At 50.8% G+C, this 25,069-nt stretch overlaps 3 protein-coding genes and 1 pseudogene across 3 annotated transcripts in view; 2 read left to right on the top strand and 2 right to left on the bottom strand.

Annotated features, from left to right (window-relative positions):
- Positions 1 to 11,966, top strand: part of Catsperg (cation channel sperm associated auxiliary subunit gamma) — a 23,136-nt gene extending 11,170 nt beyond the window's left edge. The window contains exons 8-28 of the mRNA XM_015496899.2: positions 723 to 860; positions 1,281 to 1,340; positions 1,529 to 1,651; positions 2,391 to 2,441; positions 2,538 to 2,667; positions 3,293 to 3,404; positions 4,332 to 4,490; positions 4,571 to 4,680; positions 5,489 to 5,702; positions 6,018 to 6,080; positions 6,183 to 6,381; positions 6,470 to 6,588; positions 6,771 to 6,851; positions 6,947 to 7,003; positions 9,164 to 9,320; positions 9,556 to 9,619; positions 9,729 to 9,824; positions 10,070 to 10,159; positions 11,165 to 11,257; positions 11,350 to 11,449; positions 11,538 to 11,966. Coding sequence (XP_015352385.1) covers positions 723 to 860; positions 1,281 to 1,340; positions 1,529 to 1,651; positions 2,391 to 2,441; positions 2,538 to 2,667; positions 3,293 to 3,404; positions 4,332 to 4,490; positions 4,571 to 4,680; positions 5,489 to 5,702; positions 6,018 to 6,080; positions 6,183 to 6,381; positions 6,470 to 6,588; positions 6,771 to 6,851; positions 6,947 to 7,003; positions 9,164 to 9,320; positions 9,556 to 9,619; positions 9,729 to 9,824; positions 10,070 to 10,159; positions 11,165 to 11,257; positions 11,350 to 11,449; positions 11,538 to 11,816 — 2,495 coding nt within the window. The 3' untranslated portion in view covers positions 11,817 to 11,966. The remainder of the gene's footprint in view (positions 1 to 722; positions 861 to 1,280; positions 1,341 to 1,528; positions 1,652 to 2,390; positions 2,442 to 2,537; positions 2,668 to 3,292; positions 3,405 to 4,331; positions 4,491 to 4,570; positions 4,681 to 5,488; positions 5,703 to 6,017; positions 6,081 to 6,182; positions 6,382 to 6,469; positions 6,589 to 6,770; positions 6,852 to 6,946; positions 7,004 to 9,163; positions 9,321 to 9,555; positions 9,620 to 9,728; positions 9,825 to 10,069; positions 10,160 to 11,164; positions 11,258 to 11,349; positions 11,450 to 11,537) is intronic.
- Positions 11,967 to 14,221: 2,255 nt separating this feature from the next.
- On the bottom strand, positions 14,222 to 15,892 carry LOC107151661 (annotated as a pseudogene).
- Positions 15,893 to 16,408: 516 nt separating this feature from the next.
- On the top strand, positions 16,409 to 23,215 carry Psmd8 (proteasome 26S subunit, non-ATPase 8). Its single transcript, XM_015496898.2, has 7 exons — positions 16,409 to 16,818; positions 17,940 to 18,012; positions 18,128 to 18,230; positions 19,211 to 19,376; positions 20,285 to 20,385; positions 21,982 to 22,093; positions 23,006 to 23,215. The coding sequence occupies exons 1-7, from the start codon at positions 16,456 to 16,458 to the stop codon at positions 23,141 to 23,143; spliced, it is 1,056 nt and encodes a 351-aa protein (XP_015352384.1). The 5' UTR covers positions 16,409 to 16,455; the 3' UTR covers positions 23,144 to 23,215.
- A 558-nt stretch (positions 23,216 to 23,773) lies between these two features.
- Ggn (gametogenetin) overlaps positions 23,774 to 25,069 on the bottom strand; it is a 4,561-nt gene continuing 3,265 nt past the window's right edge. Inside the window, exons 2-3 of the mRNA XM_015497053.2 lie at positions 24,780 to 25,067; positions 23,774 to 24,121 (exon numbers count right to left, since the gene is read on the bottom strand). Of these exons, the coding sequence (XP_015352539.1) occupies positions 24,004 to 24,121; positions 24,780 to 25,067 (406 nt within the window). The 3' untranslated portion in view covers positions 23,774 to 24,003. The remainder of the gene's footprint in view (positions 24,122 to 24,779; positions 25,068 to 25,069) is intronic.

Genomic DNA, 25,069 nt, shown 5'->3' with positions numbered 1-25,069 from the left:
TTTTTTTTTTTTTTTTTTTTTTTTTTTTGCACCAGGGATTGAAGCCAGAAGTTCTTAACTACCAACCTACATTCTTAGCTCTTTTCATTTTTTATTCAGAGTTAGGATCTCACTAAGTTGCTGAGGCTGGCCTCTATATTGTAATCCTCCTGACTCAGCCACCTGAGGCCCTGGGGTTACAGGTGTACACCACTGCACCCAGTTCTTAGGGTCCTTTGACAGTGAGAGGAACCAAATTAAAATCATCTTAAGCCAAAGAAAATGGGTGTGTATTGGCTTACATAGCTGATGGTTGGTTGGTTTCAGGAATAGTTGGATCCAGGGGCTTGTTACTGCCAGCCAGTCTCTTCTTGTGGATGCCATGGTGATGCTAGCAGTTGTCTACTTTTATGTTCCTCAGTGACCCCAGAAGAACATCTCTTGGTTACAAGGTGGAATAGTCTGATTTTTCCCACCTTGGTCACATACCCAGTTCAGAACCAATTGCTCTCGCCAGGACAGTCCAAAAGAGAGGTCTCCTCAATCTGGACTTGAGGGATAGAGGACAAGCAAAGGAGGTTTTCCCAAAGATAACTGGTGCCACTGCCAAGGCCCCCCCAACACCACACTGAACAGGTATCCCAGCCAGAGAACAGGTCTCACCAGACCAGCAGAATGAGGATGGGGGTCCCAGGCACCAGGTACAGCCGCCTGGGCCTGAGACCTCATGCTTGTACCCCTAGGCAAATGGGTTCGTGTCCTGGCCAGCGAGTGTATCAAGAAGCTGTGCCCCGTGTATTTCAGTAGCAATGGTTCTGACCACGTCATAGCCCTGACCACTGGCAAGCATGAGGGCTATCTCCACTTCGGGACCATCACAGGTAAGGCTGGGGGCCTCTGGAAGCCCGAGAGACCTCCTGGGGCCCTCTCACTTCAGGCCCTTGTTACTCACTGTGTGCCCTCAGGACCGGTTCCAGGCTGTGTGTGTATTTGTCCGTGTGTGTGTGTGTGTGTGTGTGTGTGTGCGCGCGCACGTGTGCGCATGCTTGCGTGTGTGCGTGTGGCAAGGGGGGTTGGTTATACATTTGTACAGATAAGGTTTGGTCAATCCCATGACCTGATGGATCCATATTCTGATAGACCACTTGTGAGGTCCAGAGGGTGAGGCCTGCTCCCTGGAAGCCAAGGGTAGGGGGCAGAAGCAGTGGAGACAGCGGGGGGGGGGGTTGGTTTGGTGAAGTGCCAGGTGGAGCTAGTGGAACCAGAAAGGGCCTGTGTGTGGCCCCGAACTTCCTCCACAGATGGCCTGGTGTCTTTTGAGTTGCTGCCCAGGAATCAGACCGTGTGCAAAAGGATGTTCGGTATTCATCTCTCTGTTGGGCCAGTGGCAGGAGGGCAGGGCCTGAGGCTGTGGGAGAGGAAGGAAGGGGAGGGGGGTCACGGAAAGGACAGGCAGGCAACGTCTTGGGGATGGGTGGAGCGTTATGTGGAGGGACATGGCATCGCAGAAATGGAGCTGACCCAGTGGGACCCTCCCCTCCCCTCCCAGTTGACAGATGCTCCATAACCTGGGCCATCTTCATCCCGGGGCAGAACATTCTGATGATGCTGGTGGAGACCCAGTATGACGATTCAGATCAGAAATATCACCAGCTGGCCAGCTACGACCTGAGTACCAGGGTGATGGGCTGGGGAAGAGGGGTGGCGAGGATCTGGAGCCCAGATTGTGGATTGCATGCCCCTCCTGAGGGATCGAATGCCCCCCCCCCCAACAGAAGGGCAGTGTTGCTAGATAAGTCTGCAGTGGAGAGCAGAGTAGAGACTGAGTGGGCTGAAGACACTCAGAGGAAGCCAGTGTGGCTGGAATAGGGGAGCAGACAGGGACCCAGACTGGAGAGGTAAGCAGAAGCCAGATCTGGAAAGGCCTCTTGCTCCACAAGAAGATTTGGATAATCCCAGCAGTTCGGGAGGCTGAGGCCGGAGGATTGCAAGGTCAAAACCAGCCTCAGCAACTTAGCAAGGCCCTAAGCAACTCAGGGAGACCCTGTCTCTAAATAAAATGTAAAAAAGGACTGGGGATGTGGCTCAGTGGTTAAGAACCCCTGGGTTCAATCCTCAGTATGGAAAAAAGAAAAAGATTTGATTTGATTTTACCGGCAGTAAGAACAGGGCTACCAAATAGAGTTGTACAGGCTGTGCACTGCAAAATCCCCACCCACAAGCCCTGCACCCTAACAGAACTGTATCCTTTCAGAGGCAGGACCCTTTTATAGTTCAGGTTAAGAAATTCAGGTCCAAGTGGGAAGCCAATGGGAAGGATTTTCTGAGGAGTCGGGAAGTTGATGGTTTGCTTCACTTCAGGTTTTGAAAGCTCGGCCTCTCAGATTTTACTGTATTTTCCCCACCTATAGTCACTGAGGAGATGACCATCCTCTATACCGTACCACTGTTCATCCCTGATGGTAGGAGGGGAAAGCAGGGGTGACTTCCAGGGAGGGGTGGCCAGAAGGGGCCCGGCTACCCGACTCCCTGCTGTCCTCTTTGTCTGCTTTGCTCAGCACGGGGCTTAGAGTTCCTGATGATCCTCGGGACAGAGTCTTATACTAACACTCCCATGATCCCCAAGGGCTTGTCCTTTAACTTGTACAACAACCTGCTATTCATCTGGGGCAACTTCCTCCTGCAGAGGTAGGCCCCCGTCACCCCCCGCCCCGTCACCCCCGTGTGGCCCAGACATGCCCTCCCTGCTCAGCCTCACTAAGGGGAGGGCTCTTTCTGAAATCACCAAGCCTTCAAAGGAGGCCAAATGCAGACATGATCAGGATGGGGATGAGGAAAACAGGGATGGGAGGAGGGCGGGGGGGGAGGGGGGGGGTAGGGTGGGCGGAGCTGTGTGTGTATGTGTGTGTGTGTGTGTGTGTGGTCAATGGTGTCTGATGCCTGCTAGCCAAGCACTTTGTCTCTGAGCTACAACCCCAACCCTGGGAACCCTTTTTTAAAATGAAATCTTATGGAAAGACCCAATATATGTGAGCAATAGAAAATTATTTTCTGGGGACACTTTAGAACTCTTCCCATCTACCCACCCGGAAGAAATAGGGAGATGGAGATTTTGAGGGCAGAAGGTTACCTTGGGGATATGAGGTAGGGACAGAAGTTAGAATTCCAGGCTCCATTTTTACTTGTTCATAAGACTAGTGGAGAAATGGAGTCTGTGGGGCCTATGTTGTATCAGACGTGGAACAGGGGAAGCAGGTGTCCAGGACACCCAGCTGTCACGGTGCCCTGAGTTCCCCATGTCTATCCCCTGCAGCTACAATGCAGAAAACTTCATCTACCTGGCGGACTTCCCCAAAGAGTCATCCATCAAGTACATGGTCAATTCATTCCGAGGGGATGTAGCTATTGTCACGGAGACTGAAGAGGTGGGCTGCTTTGCCCCTCTCTCTGCTCCCTCTCTGCCCGCCCCCAGACCCTCCGCCCTCGGGGAACCTCAGGAAGGACAGGAGAAGCTCCATCTATAACTGGGAATCCTAGAACTTATACACACGTTGGTGTTTGGGGTACTGGGGTTTGGCAAGGGCTCCCCCGCTGAGTCACATCTCTAGCCTTAGACCCCTGGAACTTAGACTAGGAATCTTCTAAAGTCACACAGAAGAGTGAAAGACCCACGCAATGATCTCATTTCCAGGGGAAGCCACTTTCATTCCATGGTGTAGTTGTTCGTTCCATAAATATTAAGCACTTAACTGACTAGTGTTAGGGACACAATGGTGACCAGGTCAGCCCTGGGCCCTGTCCTCAGAGGATCACTGTTCACTGGGGAATACAGGCCTGTACCCAGACAGTGACAACTCAGTGTGGTCAGGGGGAAAATAGCACCAGAGAGCCTGACCCCATCTGGTGTGCGTACCAGGGAGGGTTTCATGGAGGGGATCCCCCAGCCGAAGCTCAGGAAGGGGAGGTCTGGAATCAGATGTGTGTAGAGCAGCGTCCATCAGTGTAGAAATGGGAAACTGAGGTCCAGGGACTGGTGAGACCCTGGAAGCTGCCAAGAGTGAGAAGGCAGGAACCCTGTCTTTAAGGGGCGTACGTATTAGGAATGCTTCAGTTGCAAGTAAAAGAAACTCAAGTAGGCCGAAACAGTGAAAAACGGGGTCATGGCAGGGGGGGTGGGCTGCACACAGGGGCTTGGCCTCCAAAAGTAGAGAGATGGCACTACAGAGAAGGTACTGTGGTCCCTGTCACCTGGAGGTGAGCTCCATGCCTTACTCCTCATACACTGGCCAGAGGGAGAGATAGGGCAGGAGGTCCCTGTGGCCTGCACACACACCTCGCTGCTGGACCCTCAGATCTGGTACCTCCTGGAGGGCACCTACCACCTGTACAGGATCTTCCCATCCCACGGCTGGGACATCCACGTCAGCCTGCAGGTGATGAAGCAGTCCTCCTTGTATGCCTCCAAGGAGACCATGGTCACCCTCTTCTATGAAGAGAACAAGCTGTACCAGGTGCCAGCAGGCCTTTTGTGGGGGTGCAGGGGGGGTACAGGGGGCTGACGCCAGTCTGCCTGACCACCTTGTCTCTGCAGCTGGTATACCTTACACACGGCAAGCAGGACCAACTGGTCAAGAGGCTGGTGCCCATGGAGAAGCTGCTGATGTACGAGCAGCACAAGCAGATCCACACGGTGCGCGATGGGTGAGAAGGCCTGGACCACACCGCGGGATGAGCGCGCCCATCCCGGGGTGGGACTGAAGCCATCCTAGTGATGACCCTGGGCTGCGATGGGGGAGCCATGGTACAGATACCTGGAAGCTCAAAGGAGGAGCAGGACCCAGCCTGGGGGGAGGTGCACCCAGGAAGGCTTCAGAAGGAGATGCATGGGCTGTGTGACCTGAAGGCTGAGGAGGAATTAGCCAGGTGACAGATGGAGAAGGGTGCTCCATGGGGCCGGGGGAGACAACCATCAAAGGCCTGAGGAGGAAAGAGGTTTGGGTGTTCAAGAACCCAGATAAAGTCCTGGCCAGAAAGAGCACAGTAGGGATATGGGGGTGGTGGGAGGGCGGGGACAAGGGGAGCCTGGTGTTCTTAGGAACTTCATCTTGAGGGTCTTGGGGAGCCATGGATGGGCCAACGGTGGGATGCAGAGCCAGATTTTACCACGTTTCCTAATGATCCTTCTAGTCACCTGCAGAGGGTGGGTCACAGGAACCCAGGGAGGCGGCTGGAGGTGGGAGTGGGGGTGGGGTAGGGCTATGTGGGAGGGGCTCAGGAGGCAATGGGAATGCAATAAACAGAAGGTCTACTGTCAGACAAGTGGGACTAACCACAGAGAACCGTAGAGGGGAGGGTGCTTTGGTCTGAGGGATGAAGGGACTGCCAAGAGGCCTCTGGGTGAGAGGAACTGAAGCCGAGGAGAAGGTCGGGGCTGGATTAGATCTGGGGAGGCTCCTGGGACGCTGAGAGTGGAAGAGTCAGCTGTCCCCTCCCACACACTGCTGCCCAGGAGTCATCGGACGCTCTCCTTCAGCAACTTATGCCCGTTCGAGGTGATGCGCCTGGGGAACCTGCCGAACCCGCAGGCCTACACGCGCCAGGAGCGCTACCTGGCTCGGCCCCCGATGGTCCTGAATCCCTCGGGCTTCCACAGCGAGAATTCACTCGCGGTCTATCAAGGTCTCGTCTACTACCTGCTCCGGTTGCACTCCAAGTACCACAAGGTGGGCGCCTCAACAGGGCACTGAGACCCCACCGAGGGGAAACGGCCTAGAGGCAGGGCCTGTACAACAGAGCGCAGTCGGATAGGTGTCTGAGGTCCAGGGGGGGCGGGGCGGCCCGGGGGCGGGGCGGCCCGAGCAGGTCCTTGCAGAGTGGTTTGGGAAGTGTGGAAGTTGAATGGAAAGCCCGATTTGGGACCAGGGGTGCATATCTTCTGCTATGGGATGGAACCGGGACTGGGAAGGAGTCTGCCGCTGCCACTGGGCTAGGGACTGTCTCTGTTCCCACCCCTTCACGGTGTACCGCGGTCCCTGCAGCCTTACGCGGACCCGGTGCATGATCCCACCTGGCGCTGGTGGAAAAACAAGAAACAGGACGAGGTAAGTGGAGAGGGTTTGGAGTGGGAGAGGGGCAGCGCACAGACACCCCTGACCAGACCCCCTCCCTGACGCTGATTTCTCGGGGCTCATCTTGTCCTCCAGGATTACTACTTTTACCTGGCGAGCAACTGGCTGAGCGCGGGTGGCGTGCACATCGACATGGGTAGTTATGAAAAGATCTACGACCTCAAGTCCCACTTCGGGCTGCCCGAGCGCATTTTCCTGGACAAGGGCGGCGAATACCACTTCTCCATCTTCCTGACCACACGGGGGTACTCCTTCGAGATGGGCACTGATATCGGTGTGTAAGCCAAGGGGCAGGGCGAGGGCTGCCTGAGTGTGCTTCTTCGGGAGGTGCCGGCCTGAACTCCTCTTTCTGTCCCTGGCAGGCAGCGCCTTCAAGGTGCAGAGCAAGGTGTCGGTGGGCGTGGTGCTGGCTGACCCCAGCTGCACGGAATCCTTGATTAAGCAGAAGGTTCTCGTTAAACGCAACTCGGTCCTATTCTTGGTGAGGCCTGGCGAGGAGCCTTGGTACAAAGGTGGACGTCGAGTTAATGGGGCAGCGCTAGTCCCCCCCCCCCCCGCGTGGGAAGTGATGCCCCGTTGTCGTTGTCCTATTAGAACCGTCTTTGGATCTCCGGCAGGCCTGTTTATTCTTTATTTCTGCCTGTTCCTTTCCCATCATCCCAGATTACTCTCAGGGATAAAAGCCTTTGCTATGACCAGGGCATTAGTGGACATCACCTCATGAAGACTTCCATGATGGTCAAGGTGCGGTCCAAGATCGGAAGGGAGAGAGAGGACGTGGGATGAGGGGAATGACAGGGCCCATGGGTACCACCATCATCGCCGGCTCCTACCCCCAGGTGGTGGGTGCTTCAGGATTCTGCTTCCAGGACACACACCTTGGGCCTCGCTTGCAAGTATCGGAGCTTGGGGTACTGGGCCCCGTGGTGGGAGAGAAGGGGCTGTGTCAGGTCTCAACAGGGCTGATCCCAGTGCTTGTCCTAGAATCCCACGAATGCATTTGTAGCTCCACCCTTTCTCACTGGTTTTCATAGTTCACACACTCACCATGCCTTCCTTTCCTCATCCACATTTCAGAAAGTAAAAGTCGCGTGTCCTTTCAGATTCTTTTTTGCAAAGAGAAATAAAGTGTCCCAGAGGCAGGGCTTCTTTTTTCAAGTTGGCACAAAGGCAGCAGTGGCTTGGCCTTTCTTTCACACATGCCTCTACTTCTGCCCACTCACGTGTTCTGTGTTGACTCCTTTGTATTCTTGGTTCTTCACTAATTTGCACAAGCAGTATCCCCTTTGTACACAGGCAAAACCTAAGGCTCAGAGAGTTGCAGACATCTACTCTGAGTAACTCAGGAGGCTGTAGAGGAGGGAGCTGACCCAGAGTTCTTATTCTCTCCGACTTCCCTGACCCACTCACCAGCAGACAGATGCTGGGGCTCCTCCCTTCTGACTTGCAATGACCCCAGAAGTAAAAAGTCCAATTATAATATCCCCAGGCTCCTTGGGTTACATGAGATTTCATGTGTTAAACTAAAGGAGCAAGTGTGGCTGAATCCGGGGGGAACAAAGAGGAAGATGGAGAAAGAAGAGGTCACAGCAGAATGGAGGTCCAATTTCTGGGCCCTGGGGGATGAGTTGGCTCCACAGCGGTGGGGACTCTGAGCAGATGAGGGACTCGGGTGTTCACAGGATCCATCAGGTTGCTTGTCATGTAAGGGACGATCGAGGAGAGGAAAACAGAAGCAGGGAGACCAGGTTGAACAAAATAAGGATGGGGGTAAAGGAGTTGAAGATTTGGAGGAAACAAAGGGTGGGTTCTGGATTTTTTAAAAATTTTTTTCTTTGTTGTGATGTTGGGATGGAACCTGATGTCTCTTGTGTCCTAAGCATGTGCTGTACCACTAAGCTACATCCCTAAGTCTCTGTTCGAAGGCAAGAAACAGCAGGATGTTTTCATGGACTGGATGTAGGTGTGAAAGAGAGGATGAGGCCAAGGCTTTCAGCCTGAACAGCTGGAAGGGATGGAGGTGCAATTTACCAAGATGTGATCTGGACACATTGAGTCTCAGATGCCCATTAGGCCTCCCAGAGTGAGTGAGCTTATATGTGTAAAGTCTTTGGCCCAGGCCTAGAATGGAAAATGCTCACTCTATGGCCACCAGCCTCTCTTCCCAGCCGCTGTCAAGCTGAGGCCACAGTCCCTGGATAACTGGGTCCCTTTGACAATTGGGTGAAACTCCTACACCCTCCCTTCAAATGGGCCCAAGGACTCTTCATTCTGAAGATAGTGTCATTGGTGTTCCCTGACCTTGACCCCCATCATAGACTCTATTTCCCTCATTTAATGACTCTTTTGCAGGTTTGTACTTGGAGAATTCAAACTCAAGTTCAGACCTATAATATGTAACTAAAAGTTTGACACTCCATGGGTGTTAGGTGTCAATTGTTTTACACATCATATGCTAAAGGTTTCTGGATTACTCTGTTCTAATTCCAGTTCTACCACTTAACAGCTGCACTTATTTAGGTAATAGATAAATTGATTGACTTTTCTATGCCTCACTTTTGCCATCTCTAAAACAGGATTATTCAAAGTCTACAATGCAGGGCTGTGTGAGGCTTAAGGGACTTTGATCATGTAAAACTCTTAGAGCATCACTGAGGGGCTTCTTCGTAGGAAGAGCTACATAAGACATTAAAGCTATTGTTTCCTGGGGCGTGGTGGTCAGGCCTGTAATCCCAGCCATTCGGGAGTTTGAGGCGGGAGGATCGCAAATTCCAGGCCAGCCTCAGCAATTTAGCAAGGCCCTAATCAATTTATCGAGAACCTGTCTCAAAATTAAAAAAAAAAAAAAAAAAGGTTGGAGATGTGGCTCAGTGGTTAGGCACCCCTGGGTTCAATACCCCATAACCCCCCAAAAAGAGGAGGATTGTTTCAATAATAATAAGGAACGTCACTGTGGAGTGAGCCAGGCAGAGTGGTGGTGTGTATTGAAGGGATGCTGTGCTCCCTGCCCCACCCAGTCTGGCTGTCCCCAGCACCGAGGTTTCTCTTCCGCTCAGGGCAACCTGATGGTGCCAGTGTTTATCGGCTGTCCGCCAGGCAAGCGCCTGGCCTTCGACATCACCTACACTCTGAAATACATGCGCCAGCAGAACAAACACTACTTCGACTGCATGCGCGTGGACCCCGAGATGCCCTGCTTTCTCTACCGTGACAGTGTGTCTGGTCCCTTCTTTCCATAGTTCATTGCCCGCTAGCTCCACAGCTCCGCCCTGTCCTCCCTCCCTCCCTCCCTCCGGCTCCCCTCCCCACCATCCACCAACCCACCCCCTTCCTCTGCGCTGACCCTCCTCCCTCTTTGTCTCTCCTACCGCTCCTCTCACTCCTCCATCCACTCCTCGGACCAAGCTAACTCCTTCTCTTCCTGGTCCCAACCCCTCTGACTCCACAGTGTTCTACCCCTTCTTCTTGATTCAAGATTTGGTAACGGGAGACTCTGGCAGTTTTAAGGGAAGGTAAAAGTGAGACCGGCCTGCGGGGGTGGGCGGGGGGATCTGGAGGTGGGCAGTGGGGGATGCAGTACCCAGGACCCCAAGCTGGTGCATACTCCTCTGCTCTCGGCAGCTACGTGCTGAAGGTCGTGGGAGGCGGGCCCTCGCTGGACAGTATAGTAGACTACAACGAGGAGGAAATCTACCGCTACAACAGCCCCCTGGACAAGTAATCCCTCTGGGGCTCGCCCCACAACCAGTCGTCCTGCCCCTGCAGCCCTGGAGCCAAGCAGGATTCACCCTTGCCTTAAACCCCACCCACTCTTCCCCTCAAACCACGCCCACACCCCAAACCACGCCCAAACAGCAGCTAAGCCCCACCCAGATCCCGTCCCCCCCCCCCAGCACAGGGTTGGGCTCTGCACTGGCAGAGGCCATGCTCCGTCCAAGCTAAAATTACACCTTCCTGCACAGAACAGGTAGCAGAATCTGGACCACAAAGACCTCAGAGACCACCCACGATATGGCCTTCTATATCATGTCTTATAAGAGATCCGGCATTGAGTGAGTGCGCAACGCCCCTTGACCCCGAACCTGCCCATCAGGCGTGCCATCCCTTATGCCTGTGAGAGACTGCTAGAGCCTGCAGCCAGGGGACTGCCTTTGTGTTCCTCAAGGGAGGTGGGGGACACTGACCTTGTGGAGCGGGACCCTCTGGAATGCTGGGTCCTCCTGTTCTTTCTTCAGTTCTTAGATCAGATGCCCTTTCAAGGAGGAGGACTTCTCCCACTGTTTCAGTTTGGGACAGTCGCCTCTTCTTGGCCCCCACTAACTCCCCACAACTGGTCACCTGCCTATGCCTCCCCACCCCGTCCTTAACCCTCTTGAGCTGCCACTGTCTCGTGTGGGGTCTATCTCCCTTTACAGGATCACATCCTGAATATAGACTTGACATAGTATTTTCTGAATGAAAGAATGAACACATGAATAATTCATGTAGGCATTTATTGACAGTTAAAGGGAGGTGTTAATGAATGAATCGAACAATGAGGGAGCAAATTAGCATATAGGGGTCAATAACTACTTTAGAGGCAATGAAATGCAGAAAATGCTGCCAGGAGTAAATGAATTGCAAAGAATGAACAAGCGAATCAATCGGGTGCACCTCCTCAGGGTTCAGCTTGTTTACTGAATCAGGGGGAGAATAAGTGAAAAAAGGTGGGACTCTGTAACTAGTAAGTGTTCAAGCCATACTTGTGGATGAAGGAGTGAAGGCAGCAAGGGGTGAATGAGGAGATAGCACGTAATGGGTACCTGACCCCAGAATCCTGATGAATGCATGGTAAAAAAAAGAGCAGATGGAGGCGTGAAGGCCGCAGGAGATGAGTGAATAAATTAGCAGCCCGCAGCATGGCGGGCATTGGGCAGCTTCCCTGGATGGATGGATAAAGGAATCAATGAGAGAAGGCTGCACCAAGCATGCTCACCCAGCCCCCTGTGGGGTGTAGGAAGGAAATCAGGGCTTGGCACCCATGTTTGCAGCACAAGTGCTTTACTTTGGGCTCCCAGGTGGCTGTGTTTGGAGAATTCTCCATGCTATGACATGACCCCCCAAGGCATCATCGCCCCTGAATTCTTCTTCAAGGTGCTAGTGAGTAACAGGTGAGCCCACCATGTGTGGTTCAGATGGGGGTTGAGGGTATCCTGTGGGGTGCTTGATTACTTCCTGAGTCTTGGATTCCATCTTCCACCAGAGGTGTGGACAACAGCACCTACTGCAACTACCAGCTCATCTTCTTGCTGCACATCCATGGGCTCCCACTCAGTGCTAAGCGGGCCCTCTTCATTGTCATTGTGAGTGGTGGTCTGGGAGCTGCCCTGCTGGTTGGACAGGGGGTCCAGTCCACAGGCTGCACATCCAAACCTGCTGTGTGGCCTACAGGTGTCGGCCAGTGTGCTTGTGGGCATGGTGATCCTCTACATCCTCTTCTGCCTCCTATGGCCCTACGCGGTGAACGCCTGCAACCATCTCCGCTGGAGGATCAATAACATCATCGCCTCGGAATCCTACTACACCTACGCCACCTCTTCCAGAGCCTTTAGCATATCATCTCAGTCAAGTTTTGGGCCTCTCTCCCAGGTCCCCTCCGTAGATGACTTCAAGGTCCAAGATCAAAAGCACAAGGCTGATTTGGAGCCAGCCGAGAAAAAGAAACCATAGACCTGAGTCTACTACCTGCCCCAACCCTTACCTCCTTTAGCTCTCTCTTTAGAAATGCAGCCTGTCACCTGCCCCTGCTTTTGTTTCAGTTTTGTTTGAATGTTTACTTCTTTAATTTAGACTCAAATAAACCCTCATTTCAGGACCATCCATGAGTCCTCACAGGGGTTCATATTCAGTTGATTTGTTCCAGTATAGCTGCTCAGATTGCTAAAATATCAAAATCCAGCACTGGGCATGGTGGTGCACACCTGTAATCCCAGCTACTCAGGAGGCGGAGACAGGAGGATCATGAGTATGAAGCCAGTCTCAGCAACTTAGGGGAGACCCTGTCTCACAAAAAAAAAAAAAAAAAAAGAAAAAGAAATAATCAAAATCTATCTGTTGCCAATTAGCAAATAGTTGCTTCTCTGTTTGCCTATCCGATTCCAGGAAAATCCACGGCAAAAGAATCAGCTACCATAAGTGAATTGTGCCATGAGACACAGATCCAGAATTGTACGGATGAAATGTATTGGGGACCCATTGAAATAAGCATGTTTAAGAACAGCAGTAAGACTGAGCGGGTCAGAGGGAGGGAGCTTGTAGAGCAATCGGAACAGAAGTGTCTTTCATCCAAGCCAGAATATACCTGATTTATCTCAAGTGAACATCCAAGATGTCAGGCACATTTCTGGTGCTGATGTTGGGATCCAGTTGTAAAACTTCACACACCCCTCCAGTGATTTCGTTTATTTGAAATGTGCTGGAAAACTATTCTAGGAAAACAGGTCAGGGTTCCTCAGGGGCAATCATGACCTTTATGACTCAAGATGACTGCAATCAAGTCAGCTGCCTCCCTCTGCTGTCAGTTCTACCCAGAGTGTCTCGGCCTCCCTGCTACCCGGCATGGTCCTCCATGGTTGAGGCCCATAGCTGTGGCCTATAATATGTTCTGATTGATTAAATATTTTGAACACCAACATCTGAGGTTAGGATTTTAATTTTAGTTGTAAGTAGTAAAAATTTCACTCAGATGGTCTACATGGAGATGGTAATCCATGGGCTCCTCTCACCCCCACCAGCTTTTTTTGGTACTAGGGATTGAACCCAGGGGCACTCTATCACTGAGCTACACCCCTAGCCCTTTTTATTTAATTTTGAGACAAGGTCTGACCTCAAATTTGACCTGGTCTTGAATTTGTAATCCTCCTATCTCAGCCTCCCTCCCCAGTCACTGAGATTACAGGTGAATGACACCATGCCCAACAGAAGCTACAGATACAGATCTCAGTGTCTGCAGGATCCTGGCATCATTTCTTGGTAGATTACCCTGTTCTGCTACTCTCTTCTGAGTGTGCTCTGACCTCAAGACAACCATCTTCATCATCTAAGGCTGTACATCCTCTTGTCCAGAAAAAGAAGGGCCTGGGATCCAACATTGTCAGACAGAGTCCTGTCAGTCACTCTGAGTGGATGAACTTGGGTCACAGAGCACCACCCTACCAATCACACTACCAAAGGGATGGGGGCAATGATTGGGTTAAGCCAATCAGATCCCACTTTTGCACATGTGTGGGGGAGGGCAGTTGGAAGGAAACTGTGCTTTCAGGAAGGGACAGAGGAGACTGGACCTGAAAAAAGGAAAGTGGCTTCCGTACTCCATCCCCTGTCTAGCCAATAGTCTCAATGCAGTCCATCCCCTGGATTTTATTTTTTGTTTTTTGATACTGGGGATTGAACCCAGGGACGCTTTGCCACTAATCTACATCCCCAGTCCCTTTTATTTTGAGACTGGAGTCTTGCTAAGTTGCTGAGGCTGGCCTTAAACTTGTGATCCTCTTACCTCGTTCTCCTGAGCCCCTAGGATTACAGGCGTGCACCACCACATCCGGCTCTTTGTTTAAAAGGCTTTAAATGCCACAATTTATTTGACATAGTCATTCATTCAACGAATATTTATTGACTGTGTGCTAGTACATGCCAAACGTGGGGATAGTAATTCAGCAGTGCAGAAAACCCATGGAGCTGATTTGGAGAATTTTTTTTTGTCTCCTTTGTAATTTTAATATCTAAATCCATTTTTGGGGAAAACATATCACCATCAAGAACTTCCCTCCAGAACAAAACAATGATGCTCATTCCTCCAGACATCCAAATTTTGGTCTACCAAAACCAAAAAAAAAAAAAAAAAAAAAAGAAAACAGAAAAAAACCCATACAGAACTAATAAGTAACAAAAATTACATTCTAGGCAGTCAGTGTACTTGGCAATTTTTGCTGAACTATCTAACTGCCCTTCAGCTGGCTTTCAAAAAATAACACCCTCACTCATCAAAATATACATTTTCCCTTTGCTTTTTAAAATTAAAATTAATAATTCAAAGAAAATTTGGGTTGGGATTGTGGCTCAGCGGTAGAGCGCTCACCTAGTACATGTGAGGCCCTGGGTTCAATCCTCAGCACCATGTAAAAATAAATAAAATAAAGTTATTGTGTCCAACTACAACTAAAAAATATATATATAAAAAGAAAACTTTAAGGAAGTTATTTTGATGTCATGTACAGCATGCGGAGGTTAGGAAAGTTGTTTGCAGCACACATGATTAGGGGAATAATCATCTTCAAGATTTAGCTTTCTTCCAAACAGTGTAAAATACCCACAATTCCAAGTATGAAAGGACGCAGACAATCTCCTTTGAGAATTCCACAGGACAACAGAGGCACCTGAGCTGTTCTTCAAAGAGGGACAAGGCTTCCGTCAAATTGACACAGTTGCCCTGTGTAAAATATTTCCCATCCTGTCTCAATACTTTCATTGATAGGTCAAGAATCCATCTGAGAAAAAAAAAAAAAAAAGAATCCATCTGAGAAACTCCCATGTGGAATCTTCTTCTGGAGATGTGGCCATTGGACCAGCTGTGAAATCATCACATAATCAAATTCTCTCCCTTCTTTGGCATACTTCTTCAGTACTGGAATACATTTTTTTTTTTTTTAAAGAGAGAGAGAGAGAGAGAGAGAATTTTTTTTAATATTTATTTTTTAGTTTTCGGCGGACACAACATTTTTTTTTATTTACAAACATTAATACAAACATTGTTTGTATGTGGTGCTGAGGATGGAACCCGGGCAGCACGCAGGCCAGGCTAGCGCGCTACCGCTTGAGCTACATCCCCAGCCCCTGGAATACATTCTTCTATTAGAAACTGATGGGGAGCCGGGGATACAGCTCAGTTGGTAGAGTGCTTGCCTACCATGCACAAGGCCCTGGGTTCAACCCCTAGTGCCACAAAAAAACAAAAAACAAAAAAACAGAACCTGATAGCAGTCTCCTTTAAGACTAAGATCCTTAGCACATGTTTTTTTGCATATATTTCTTACATCCATCAAATCACCATTTGTCAATCTCTACCATAGTGACCATCTTTGGTTTCAGTTTGACTATTTCACATAATACACCCTCTTCTTTGCCTCCCAGAATCAGCTCATCTTTGCCAGTGTGATCTTCTTTGCCTCTGCCCATGATAGCCCAGGTATAGGCAGGATCACTCTCTGCCAAATTAACATCCCCGCTAAGGACAAGAATAGTTCCGAATTGCTTCAGGTGTAGAATTTTAATGTTCTGATAAGGTGGGTCTTCATCATACACCTCCTCTTCTCTGTCATACGATGTGCCGATCAGCGGTAGGCCTGATATCTGCCGATGGCCCCTCCTCCAACTATGGGTAGTATGCATTTCACTCGCCCAGTACTATCCTCACCTAATTCTTTCATTCTTTCTTCCACTTTGTTCAGAAGACTGTCCATTTCTTTGTCCTGTGCATCACTGTCCTAACTCTGAAGGTCAAGTGACACCAGTCCATATGGATACATTCTCAAATTGGCAAAGCTGCTATTTTTGTTTAAGTTGCTAAATAGCCATGGTTCCTGCCAGGTGGGCACCGATTCCGTCATCCTCTGCTCCTGGAAAATGAAGTCCAGCCTGCTGTGCCTTGCTGCTGCCTTAATGAGAGGGGGGGCCCTGCGCCATGCCTGCGGGAGGTGGTCATGGAAGACTGCCCCCTGCCCCCCCCGCCCCCCGCTCGGCTGGCGAGGTGGGCGTGGGGCGGGGGGAAGGAGAATTTGAGTTTCTTTCGAGAAAAAGTGGCTGAATATGCAGGTGTAGTGTCTATGCAGCAATGAAGAAAGTAAAAGCTGGTATGAAAAATTGGAAATTATCTGCTTCTATGTGTCATTTAAAGCCATAGGGCTGGATGTTCTTTGTAAATAGTTTGTGCTTATTTGTATAAATTTGGAGAAAAATGCGGACAGATGCACAGAGAGACTAGATACATAGGTTCAAATCCCAGCTACTAGAGCTTTGGAAGGTTACCCAGCCTCTCCATACCTCTATAAAATGAAATCTCATTATTTAAACATAGTATAGGTTTATGTAAATATATGTAAAAGGAGTTGTCCTATTGGCTCCACATCGCCACCTCTTGGCTTATAGAAGCTACCCTAAGGTGGAATCTCCAGACAGTAACAGCGTCCCCAGCGCACGGGCTGAAGCCAGGAAAGCCATATTGACTACTGGGATGGGAGGAGCGCGTTGAGACGTTAGGGCAAGCCGACTTCCGGTCACCAGCTTGAGTGACAACAGAGGCGGAGCTCCTGGTATGTTCATTAAGGGCAGGGCTTCCGGGACTTCTCCCAGAGAGCTACGGCTCGCCACCCGCGGCGGGGAGAGGCGGGCAGTCGTAGCTCCGCCCCCGCCCTTGGGCTCCACCTCCCAGCCCCATTTCCGCCGGGCGAAAGTCCGTAGGCGCCGCTGCCGTAAACGAGGCCGGCGGTTCGGCAAATCACGGAAGATGGCGGCAGCGACCATGAACGGAACGACAGGCATCTCGAGCTCCGGGTCTGCGGCGGCCTCGGGCGCTATCCTGCAGGCCGCGGCCGGCATGTACGAGCAACTCAAGGGCGAGTGGAACCGGAAAAGCCCCAATCTTAGCAAATGCGGAGAAGAGCTGGGCCGCCTCAAGGTAGGGGTTGGCGGGCCCAGGAAGCCAAGTGCTTAAGGGGGTGCTACGAGAGGTCTGGTCCCAACCAAGTTCCGGGCCACCCGAGAGGCTTCGGTGCCGATGGAAACCGGGCGGCCTGGAGATCCAAACGACAAAACATTCGGAACAGCCTAAGTGCGAACTCGGAGGGGGTCAAGGAGCAGAAGAGGGCTGGAACGGACCAAGTGCGGCGCCAGGGGGGCAGGGTGGGGAGGGAGTGATGGAGAGATGGGTCAGGGCAGAACCAAGCGAGGGGTTCCAGTCTTGCCGTTCGGAAGCCCTGCTGATCAGAGGGGCCGGATGCAGTATCGGGTTTTTCCCGATGGCGAGTTCATGACAACGCTAAATGGGGAATGAGAACTGCAAAACAAAGTCTGAGATGATGGGGCGTGTAGGGATGTGTGGGTGAGACCTGGCCAAGCTGGGGTCTGAGAAATCTGAGGTTAAGGGAGTATCTCTGGAAAAGGGGGCAGGGGCAGGGCAGAACCTACAAGAAAAATAATATGGGGTTCAGGGTGCTTCAGACTAGGTCTGTTTGGTAAAGAGTATAAATAGAGTATTCTGGGCCAAGTTACTGAGTTTAATAAGGAATGGTGTATATGCTGGATTTGGGCGGAGGTTAGTGCCTCTCCCTACCTGTAGATTTTTGGGGTAGCCCAGCTGCCCCTTCCCAAAGAGTGTAGGGAAAATCTGTCAAGAACAGAAGGTACTGGTGTCCTTCCCATCCCGGTGACTTCGTTGGATCAGGCACTAGAGTGTCTTTCCTGTTTCCCCAGCAGGGCTATTAATATATATGATATGAGGTCATCCCAAATGAGTGCTTGCTTGTGTTCAGGTTCTATTCTGAGTGCTTTTTGAGGATTGGCTCCTTGAAGTACTCAAAACAGTTTTATGAGTCAGGGATGATGGTTAGTTTAATTTTCCAGGTAGGAAAAAACAAACCCCAGAGAGGGTAAGTAGCCTCTATGTGTGTGTTTCTGGAGATCAAACCCAGGGCCTTGCACATGCTAGGCAAGCAGTCTACCACTAAGCTACCTGCCCAGCCTAGTAACCTATATTTGAAGTCCCATCTTTCCTTCCTTCCCTCCTTTCCTCCCTGTCAGCTGGTTCTGCTGGAGCTTAACTTCCTGCCAACCACAGGGACCAAGCTGACCAAACAACAGCTCATTCTGGCCCGTAAGTGTCCCTGGGGTTGGGGGGGGGTGATGGGCTGAGGATTGTGGCAGGAATGGTGCTGTGGTTTGGGGGAGGCAACCAGTCATCTCCTGAGAGCTTGCCCTGTCACTCACAGGTGACATATTGGAGATCGGGGCCCAGTGGAGCATCCTTCGCAAGGACATCCCCTCCTTCGAGCGCTACATGGCTCAGCTCAAATGCTACTACTTTGATTACAAGTGAGGTTGGGCCCTGCCACTGGGGAGGGATGGTGGTTACTGGGCAACTTTTATATCTTTGTTTCATTCAAATGGGCTTCTTCCTTCTACTGGGAGCCCCTGATCTGCCTAGTTATGTACCCAGAGATTTCAGGGTCAGGAGATTGACTTGGAGGTCCTGAGATGGGTTGTATGATCTAATTTCTGTAGATATCTAATCCATTGACTTCCGTTACCTGTTCCCACACTACATCCCCTCTGCCCAGTGTGGCCACCATTATCTTTTACCTGCCTTGGCTCCAGCCTTGGATTGTATTTCTCCATCCCAGCCCTGTCTCTCCCACTGGACTGGGAGCTTCCTAAAGGTAGAGTTTGGAACTGTCTTGGTCACAGGTGGGTTTTTAGCCCTGCCTACTACAGGCCCAGCCCAGGCCCAGAGCAGGGACTTGATGTGTGCAGAATATAAAACTGAATGACATCTTTATGGAATAATGATTAAGAATTTGATATCTGTATGGATTAATGATTAAAAATTTGATATCAGACAGACTGGTTTAAAACATCCTGACACTTTGATAATGTGGTCACCTCTCTGACTCAGTTTCCCCCTTAAAGTGAGGGCAATGATTATTGGCATAATCATATAGTGCTTATATAGTGCTTTTTTGGGTAAGACTCTGTTCTAGTCATTTTACCTGGGTTAGATCATCTTACTCACTTAACCTTTGTTTAACCTATCTATATGAGGTGGATACTTTGGTGATAACCCATTTTACATTTGGGGAAATCAAGTCACTTTTCTGAAATGAGGTCACTTGTTTGACTGGGTTGATATGACTAATAAGGGATTTCTTGCTTCTTTGGGCCTCAGTTTCTTCATCTGAAAACCCAGGGCCCTATAATCCTTTTAGGAGATAAAGGAGGGTCCCTGGTGCTTGGTAGGTCCCTAAGCCTTCCCTTTTTTTTTTTTTTTTTTTTGGATTCCCCTTCCTGGTCCACAGGGAGCAGCTCCCCGAGTCAGCCTACATGCACCAGCTTTTGGGCCTCAACCTCCTCTTCCTGCTGTCCCAGAACCGGGTAGCTGAGTTTCATACAGAGTTGGAGCGCCTACCTGCCAAGGATATCCAGACCAATGTCTACATCAAGCACCCTGTGTCCCTTGAGCAGGTGAGGCTGGGCAGGGAAGGAAGGGCTTGGCTAAGGTGGGTAGTACCAGGACAAGTACTAGGGGAGTGGTCAGGGTTCATTAATATTGGCTCATTTATGCAACAAATATTGAGCTCCAGCTGTGCACTGGGTGCTTGTTAGCTTTTAGACTGCATTGAATCATAAATTTCTTGATCTTGGGGTGATGACAGTGAGGTGAGGAAGCAGATAGTAAGCAAAAGTGGAAGTAACCTGTGGTCTGTCAGGTAAGTTCTGTGGAGAAAAATAAGGAAGGAGGGTGGGGTGTAATGGGCAGGGGACAAAAATTTAATATGGGGTGGTCAGAAAGGACTCTGAAGAGTTGGGATTTATGCAAGACTTGCAAAGGATGAGAATGAAACCATGTGACAATCCAGGCAGAGCAACCAGCCAGTCTAAACTGAGGCAGAAACTGCCTGCTATGTTTGAGAAACAAATGAGCTGGACCAGGGAAGAACTTTAGGAGCTGGGGTTAAGAAATAGTTCCTGAAGCTGAGGTTGCACAGGATTTGGCTGGGGGAGGGGAGGGCAGGAGGGCAGGCAGCATAGTTTGGGCAAAGTTGTGGGTAGATAAACCCCAGTAGATCCAGTTTGGTCTCTCTCTCTCTCTCTCTCTCTCTCTGGTAGCTGTAAATGCATAGAATGCCTTTGTTTATTTTTTTTACCGTGGTGCTGAGGATCGAACCCAGAGCCTTGCCCATGCTAGGCAAGTGCTCTACCACTGAGCCCCAGCCCCAGCCCTTGGTCTCCTTTTTATAATTGGAGCTGAGATAAGGAGATGCAGTCTCAGGACAAGCTAGGGGGGAGAGAGAGAGGCCAGGGTGGGGAGTGCCAGGGTGTCTCTGTGCTGCTATTCTTCATCGTCTTTTCTCCATCCTCGGCCTCTGCAGTACCTGATGGAGGGCAGCTACAACAAGGTGTTCCTGGCCAAAGGCAACATCCCTGCTGAGAGCTACACCTTCTTCATCGACATTCTGCTGGACACTATCAGGTGTGTGGGGAACCAGAACTGTGTGGGGTTCAGAAAGAGCTCAGCCTCTGGCATAGACAGCCCTGAATTTGAAATCCTTTCTGGCCACTCGTGATCTGGGTAGGCTGGGCATGTTTCTATCCTAGCATTTTAGTTCTTTTCTGTGAAATGGAACTGGTCATGCTATTGTGGACAACAGCTCTCCGCTTGTCCCTCGGGCTGTTTACATGGTTGGCCATGGGTCGAACTTGAGCCTGGGTGTGGCACCCAGACAGCTCAGCAGATGGGGGCCATGCTGCCTCTCTGAGAAGTGTTCCAGTCCATCTCTGGGCCAAAGATGCATCCAGTGAGTCATATAACCTCACCTCCGGGCACCTAAACTCTGCAACAGTCAGTTTCCCTTGTCTAGAATGGGGCCACCAAGTCCTGTCAGCCCCTGGGGTTGCTGTCTACACAGGGGCAGGTGGGTATGACATATAAGTCCCTTTTGAGGTATAAAAGGGTGTCAAGGGGCTGGGGCTCAGTGATAGAGTGCTTGCCTGGCACGGGTAAGGCACTGGGTTCAATCCTCAGCACCACATATAAATAAATAAATAAAATAGAGTTAAAATAAAAGAGTGTCAAAGTTGGTGGCACAGCTGGTTCACTTGGGTGAAGTACCAGATTGGAATGGGTTTCCTTTGTGTGTGTGTGTGTGTGTGTGTGTGTATGTGTGTGGTGCTGGGGATTGAACCCAGGGCCTTGTGCATGCAAGGCAAGTACTCTACTAACTGAGCTATATCACCAGCCCCTCCATTTTTTGGGGTGACAAAGGCAAGTGTAAAGACATGGAATAGTGTTTTGTTGTTATTGTTGGTTTTGGAGATGGGGGTCTCACTAAGTTGCCCAGGTTGGCCTCTAACCTGGGCTTAAGTGATCCTCTTGCCTTAGCTGGGACTAAAGGCCTAATTGGTTTAGGGACTTGTCTTTTTTTTTTTTTTGTAAGATTCTGAGGGTGGGACCCAGAGCCCTTAATGCATGCTGGGCAAGCATTCTAACAAACCAGGGTATTTGTTGTGAAAGACATACCTCTCCCAAACCTCATTTGTTGTGAGAGCCCATACCTACCCTCTTCCTGAGAGATGTGACATTGCAGAAATGCCCACGTTCTTCCTTATCCCCGTCTTTCTCGAGGGCTCACCCCATTCCAGAACTTGGTGCGTAGCTGTTTTGCTATGTTATTGCTGTTCATGGATTCAAGGGACCCCTTGAGCTCTGTGAAGTAGGATGCAGCACTCTTGTGAGGAGGGTTTATGGGAAGAAAGCCCCTTGTGGGAATCCCAGGCTGGATTTCAGAGAGTCTCAAATCCTCCCATCTCGGGATTGGAGTGGGATTGGAGTTTGGTTCCTCAGTTCCGGGAGTCGGAGAGATCTAAATGTGGATCCCCTGTGGCCCTTGCTTGTTTTGTGATTCTGGTCAAGTTACTCCTCTCTCTAAGCCTCTGCTAGTAAAATAGGGCAGGAACATTCCAGACATCAGTGCTGCACCGAAAGGTCAGAGCTGGCACCTGTCAGGCCCAGGAGGACGGGACCTGGGGGGTTGTGTTCACTAACGGGAACCTCATTATTTTCCCCCAGGGACGAGATTGCAGGATGCATTGAGAAGGCCTACGAGAAAATCCTTTTCACTGAGGCCACCCGGATCCTCTTCTTCAACACACCCAAAAAGATGACAGACTACGCTAAGAAGGTGGCTGGGGTGCAGGACAAGGGGCTGTGGAGCCAAGGGGGGCATGCTCTTAGCATGTGTTAGTGAGCAGTGGGGCGGTCTGGGGGGACAAGACTGTTCAGATTTGAATCCAGCTGTGTGTTGTATGTGGTCCTTAGGCAAGTGGCCAAATCTCTGAGCTTGTGTATCCATAGAATAGAGTTTTAATATGTGGGATGAGCTTAGCCTAGCACCTGGCTTCAGGTGGAGGTGGTACACTGCACATATTATCTTTTGCCCCCTTTCTGCCTCCCTGGCACTGGGGATTGAACCCAGGGCCCTCTACCACTGAGCTACATCCCCAGTCCTTTTATTTTTTAATTTTGAGACAGGTTCTCACCAATTTGCCCAGTCTGGCCATAAACTTGCATGCCTCCTGCCTTAGCCTCTAAGTAGTTGAGACTTGAAAGGTGCCCCACCATGCTGGGCTGGCTTTTGCCTTTATTAGAATTCCTTAAAAGTGGCAACTTTTTCTGTCAGACTTTGCTTCCTTTAGTATGGAACATTTGAGCAGGAGATTGCCTCTGGAAATGGTGACTCATGGTGCACAGTGATCCTGGTGTCCTAGGAGGCAGGAGGAGAGTCAAGAGCAGACTGTAAAAGGGGTGAAATTGAGTGTGGGTGATGATGGCAGTTGTTGATCACTTATTCTAGGCCAAATATCATTTCAAAGGTTTTGATTCACTGAATCCTTATGGTGGACCCAGAGGGTATCTGTCTTGAACATGGAAAAACCAGAGCAGAGAGAGTGAATTTCTTTGCCTAGAGTTGTGTAGGTAGTGGGGGGAGTCATGAGAGGGAGCCGTGGCACACATGGGTGAGTGGTGGCTCCATGGGGTGGAAAGACAGCCTTTGGGATCACATCACCCATCTTTTATTCTTCCCTTCCTGCAGCGAGGGTGGGTCCTGGGCCCCAACAACTACTACAGTTTTGCCAGCCAGCAGCAGAAGCCAGAAGACACCATCATCCCCTCTACGGAACTGGCCAAGCAAGTCATCGAGTATGCCCGGCAGCTGGAGATGATTGTCTGAGCCCACTGGCCCTTGGTTATTTAAAACTGTCACAGTGCAACCTGTCCTCCAATAAAGGTGGATTGACATTCATTCTTCCAGACCCTTGTATATACCCAGTTGGGATGGCAGAGAAACTATCATCTCTGGAGAACCTGGAATTGGGGGTTTGAGATAACACCATCTAGGCAGCCTCTGTCCAGTGGCTATTGGCTATTGCTCCTGGTCTCAAATACAGACGCCCTGTGGCCCACAAAGAGCACAGGCTCCAAATGGACACATTGGAATGTTGGGCCAGGGTATCTGAATCTTTCGGCAAAGGGTATGAAGTATCCCATGTTGGCAGCGGATTAAATAATTTTACAAATGACATGCAAAATGGAATCTGTGTGCTACCACTGGAACAAAAAGTGTGGCCCCTGCAGAGGCTTGCCTTACTTGTCCCTGTTTGTGAGCTAGTGCTGTGACCTAGGACCACCCTGCACACCAGTCTACATTTCCTGCCTGAAGTTCTTGGAAAGATGTTTTAAGGTGCTAGTCTAAATCTGGCTGAGCCATTTGTGGATTGTGGAATTTTCAAGAAAGTCATCCAGAATTGGTCTTCCCCACTGTAAACTAGGAATGCTCCTTTCCAGAGTGATTTGTTCTAGAATGTGAGCTTGGCATCAGGTTAGCTCAGAAATGAAAAAAGCTGATGGGAAATGAGACCCCCCCCATCGGTGCAGATGCTGGATAAATGGACCCGATGTGGTGCTATGATGGACTTCTGCCTTTTCCTCACCCTACTCTTTCAGCCCACAGTGGGTGACTGACAGGCAACTAGGCACGTGGATTGGTTATTTTATTGGCATGGAGGGGAAGGCAGAGGGCGTTGACTGCACTCAGTTGGGATGGGTGGCCTGCAAGTCATAGTGCTCCAGCCCAGCTACCAGGGAGCCAGCGAGCTTGATGGTGGCCACCCAGGGTGGCTCGCTCAGGTGGTTGGTGGGTGTGCTCAGCCTGGGAAGAGGGAAAAATCCACAAAGGCCTGTGAGGCCCCTTACCTCTTCTGGGGCTTCACTTTCCCTGAGTAGAAGCTCCTGAAGGCTGAGAGATCTGGCCTGGGGGGAGGGGTGCTGGAGGATACAGGAGCTCTCCTGGCTCTGGGGACTCTGGAGTAGGCTTTGCAGCACAAGGGCTGGGGCATCAGTGCTCCCTGGTGGTTAAAACTTTGGCTCCCAGAGTCAGAAGTTGCCAGAGTAGACAGGGGGCTAGGTCAGGGCTTCCCCTGTCCAGAGAAGTTGGGGATCTACATTTACCCCTTTGATGCCATCTTCCTCCCCTCCCTGAAGAGCTTGGAACATGGCCCCATTTGGTGCTGTCAGGCATGGGGGTCAAGGCAGTGAATAAGGTCAGGCCAGCTGGAACCAGCTTCCCTCCCTGATGGCTCCAGGGTAGCTGAAGGGCCACAGGTCAGCTTGGGGGTCTGAAACCAAGGGGCTGGGTCAAGGTGTCCCCTCTTCCCAGTCAGGGTGTCAGGAAAGCTTCTCAGGGTCCTGAAGGATTGGAGCTCAGGTAAATTTGAGTTGTAGGTAAGGGAGGGTCTATCTTGGAAAATCTGGTTCAGGATTTAAAAGAGGTATGCCCTCCCCTCCCTACATTCCAGACTTCCCCTCACCAGGCAGACACGTTGCGGGGCAGTCTGCGATGACGCGGCTGGTGGCGGCAGTAACACTTGCAGGGACAAGAGTTAAGCACCTGGAAGGGCGGCCAGTGGCGCGCGGCACCCGAGCTAGCTGCCCCAGCTGTAGGGGCCCCACTGCCACCACCCCCTCCACCGCCGCTGTCAGTCACGGTAGCTGCAGTCCGTTCGCGAGGACCATCTCCAGGGCCGCCGTCCTCACGGGTCACTCCACGGGCCGCGCGGGGACCCTTGTTTCTGCGCGTGCGAGCCTTGATGGGTGGGGG

This window comes from Marmota marmota, unplaced genomic scaffold (assembly GCF_001458135.2).
Source record: "Marmota marmota marmota unplaced genomic scaffold, marMar, whole genome shotgun sequence".
NCBI classification, from domain to species: Eukaryota; Metazoa; Chordata; class Mammalia; order Rodentia; family Sciuridae; genus Marmota; species Marmota marmota.
Note: the sequence above shows the minus strand (reverse complement) of the source record. Positions and strands in the feature narration are given on the sequence as shown.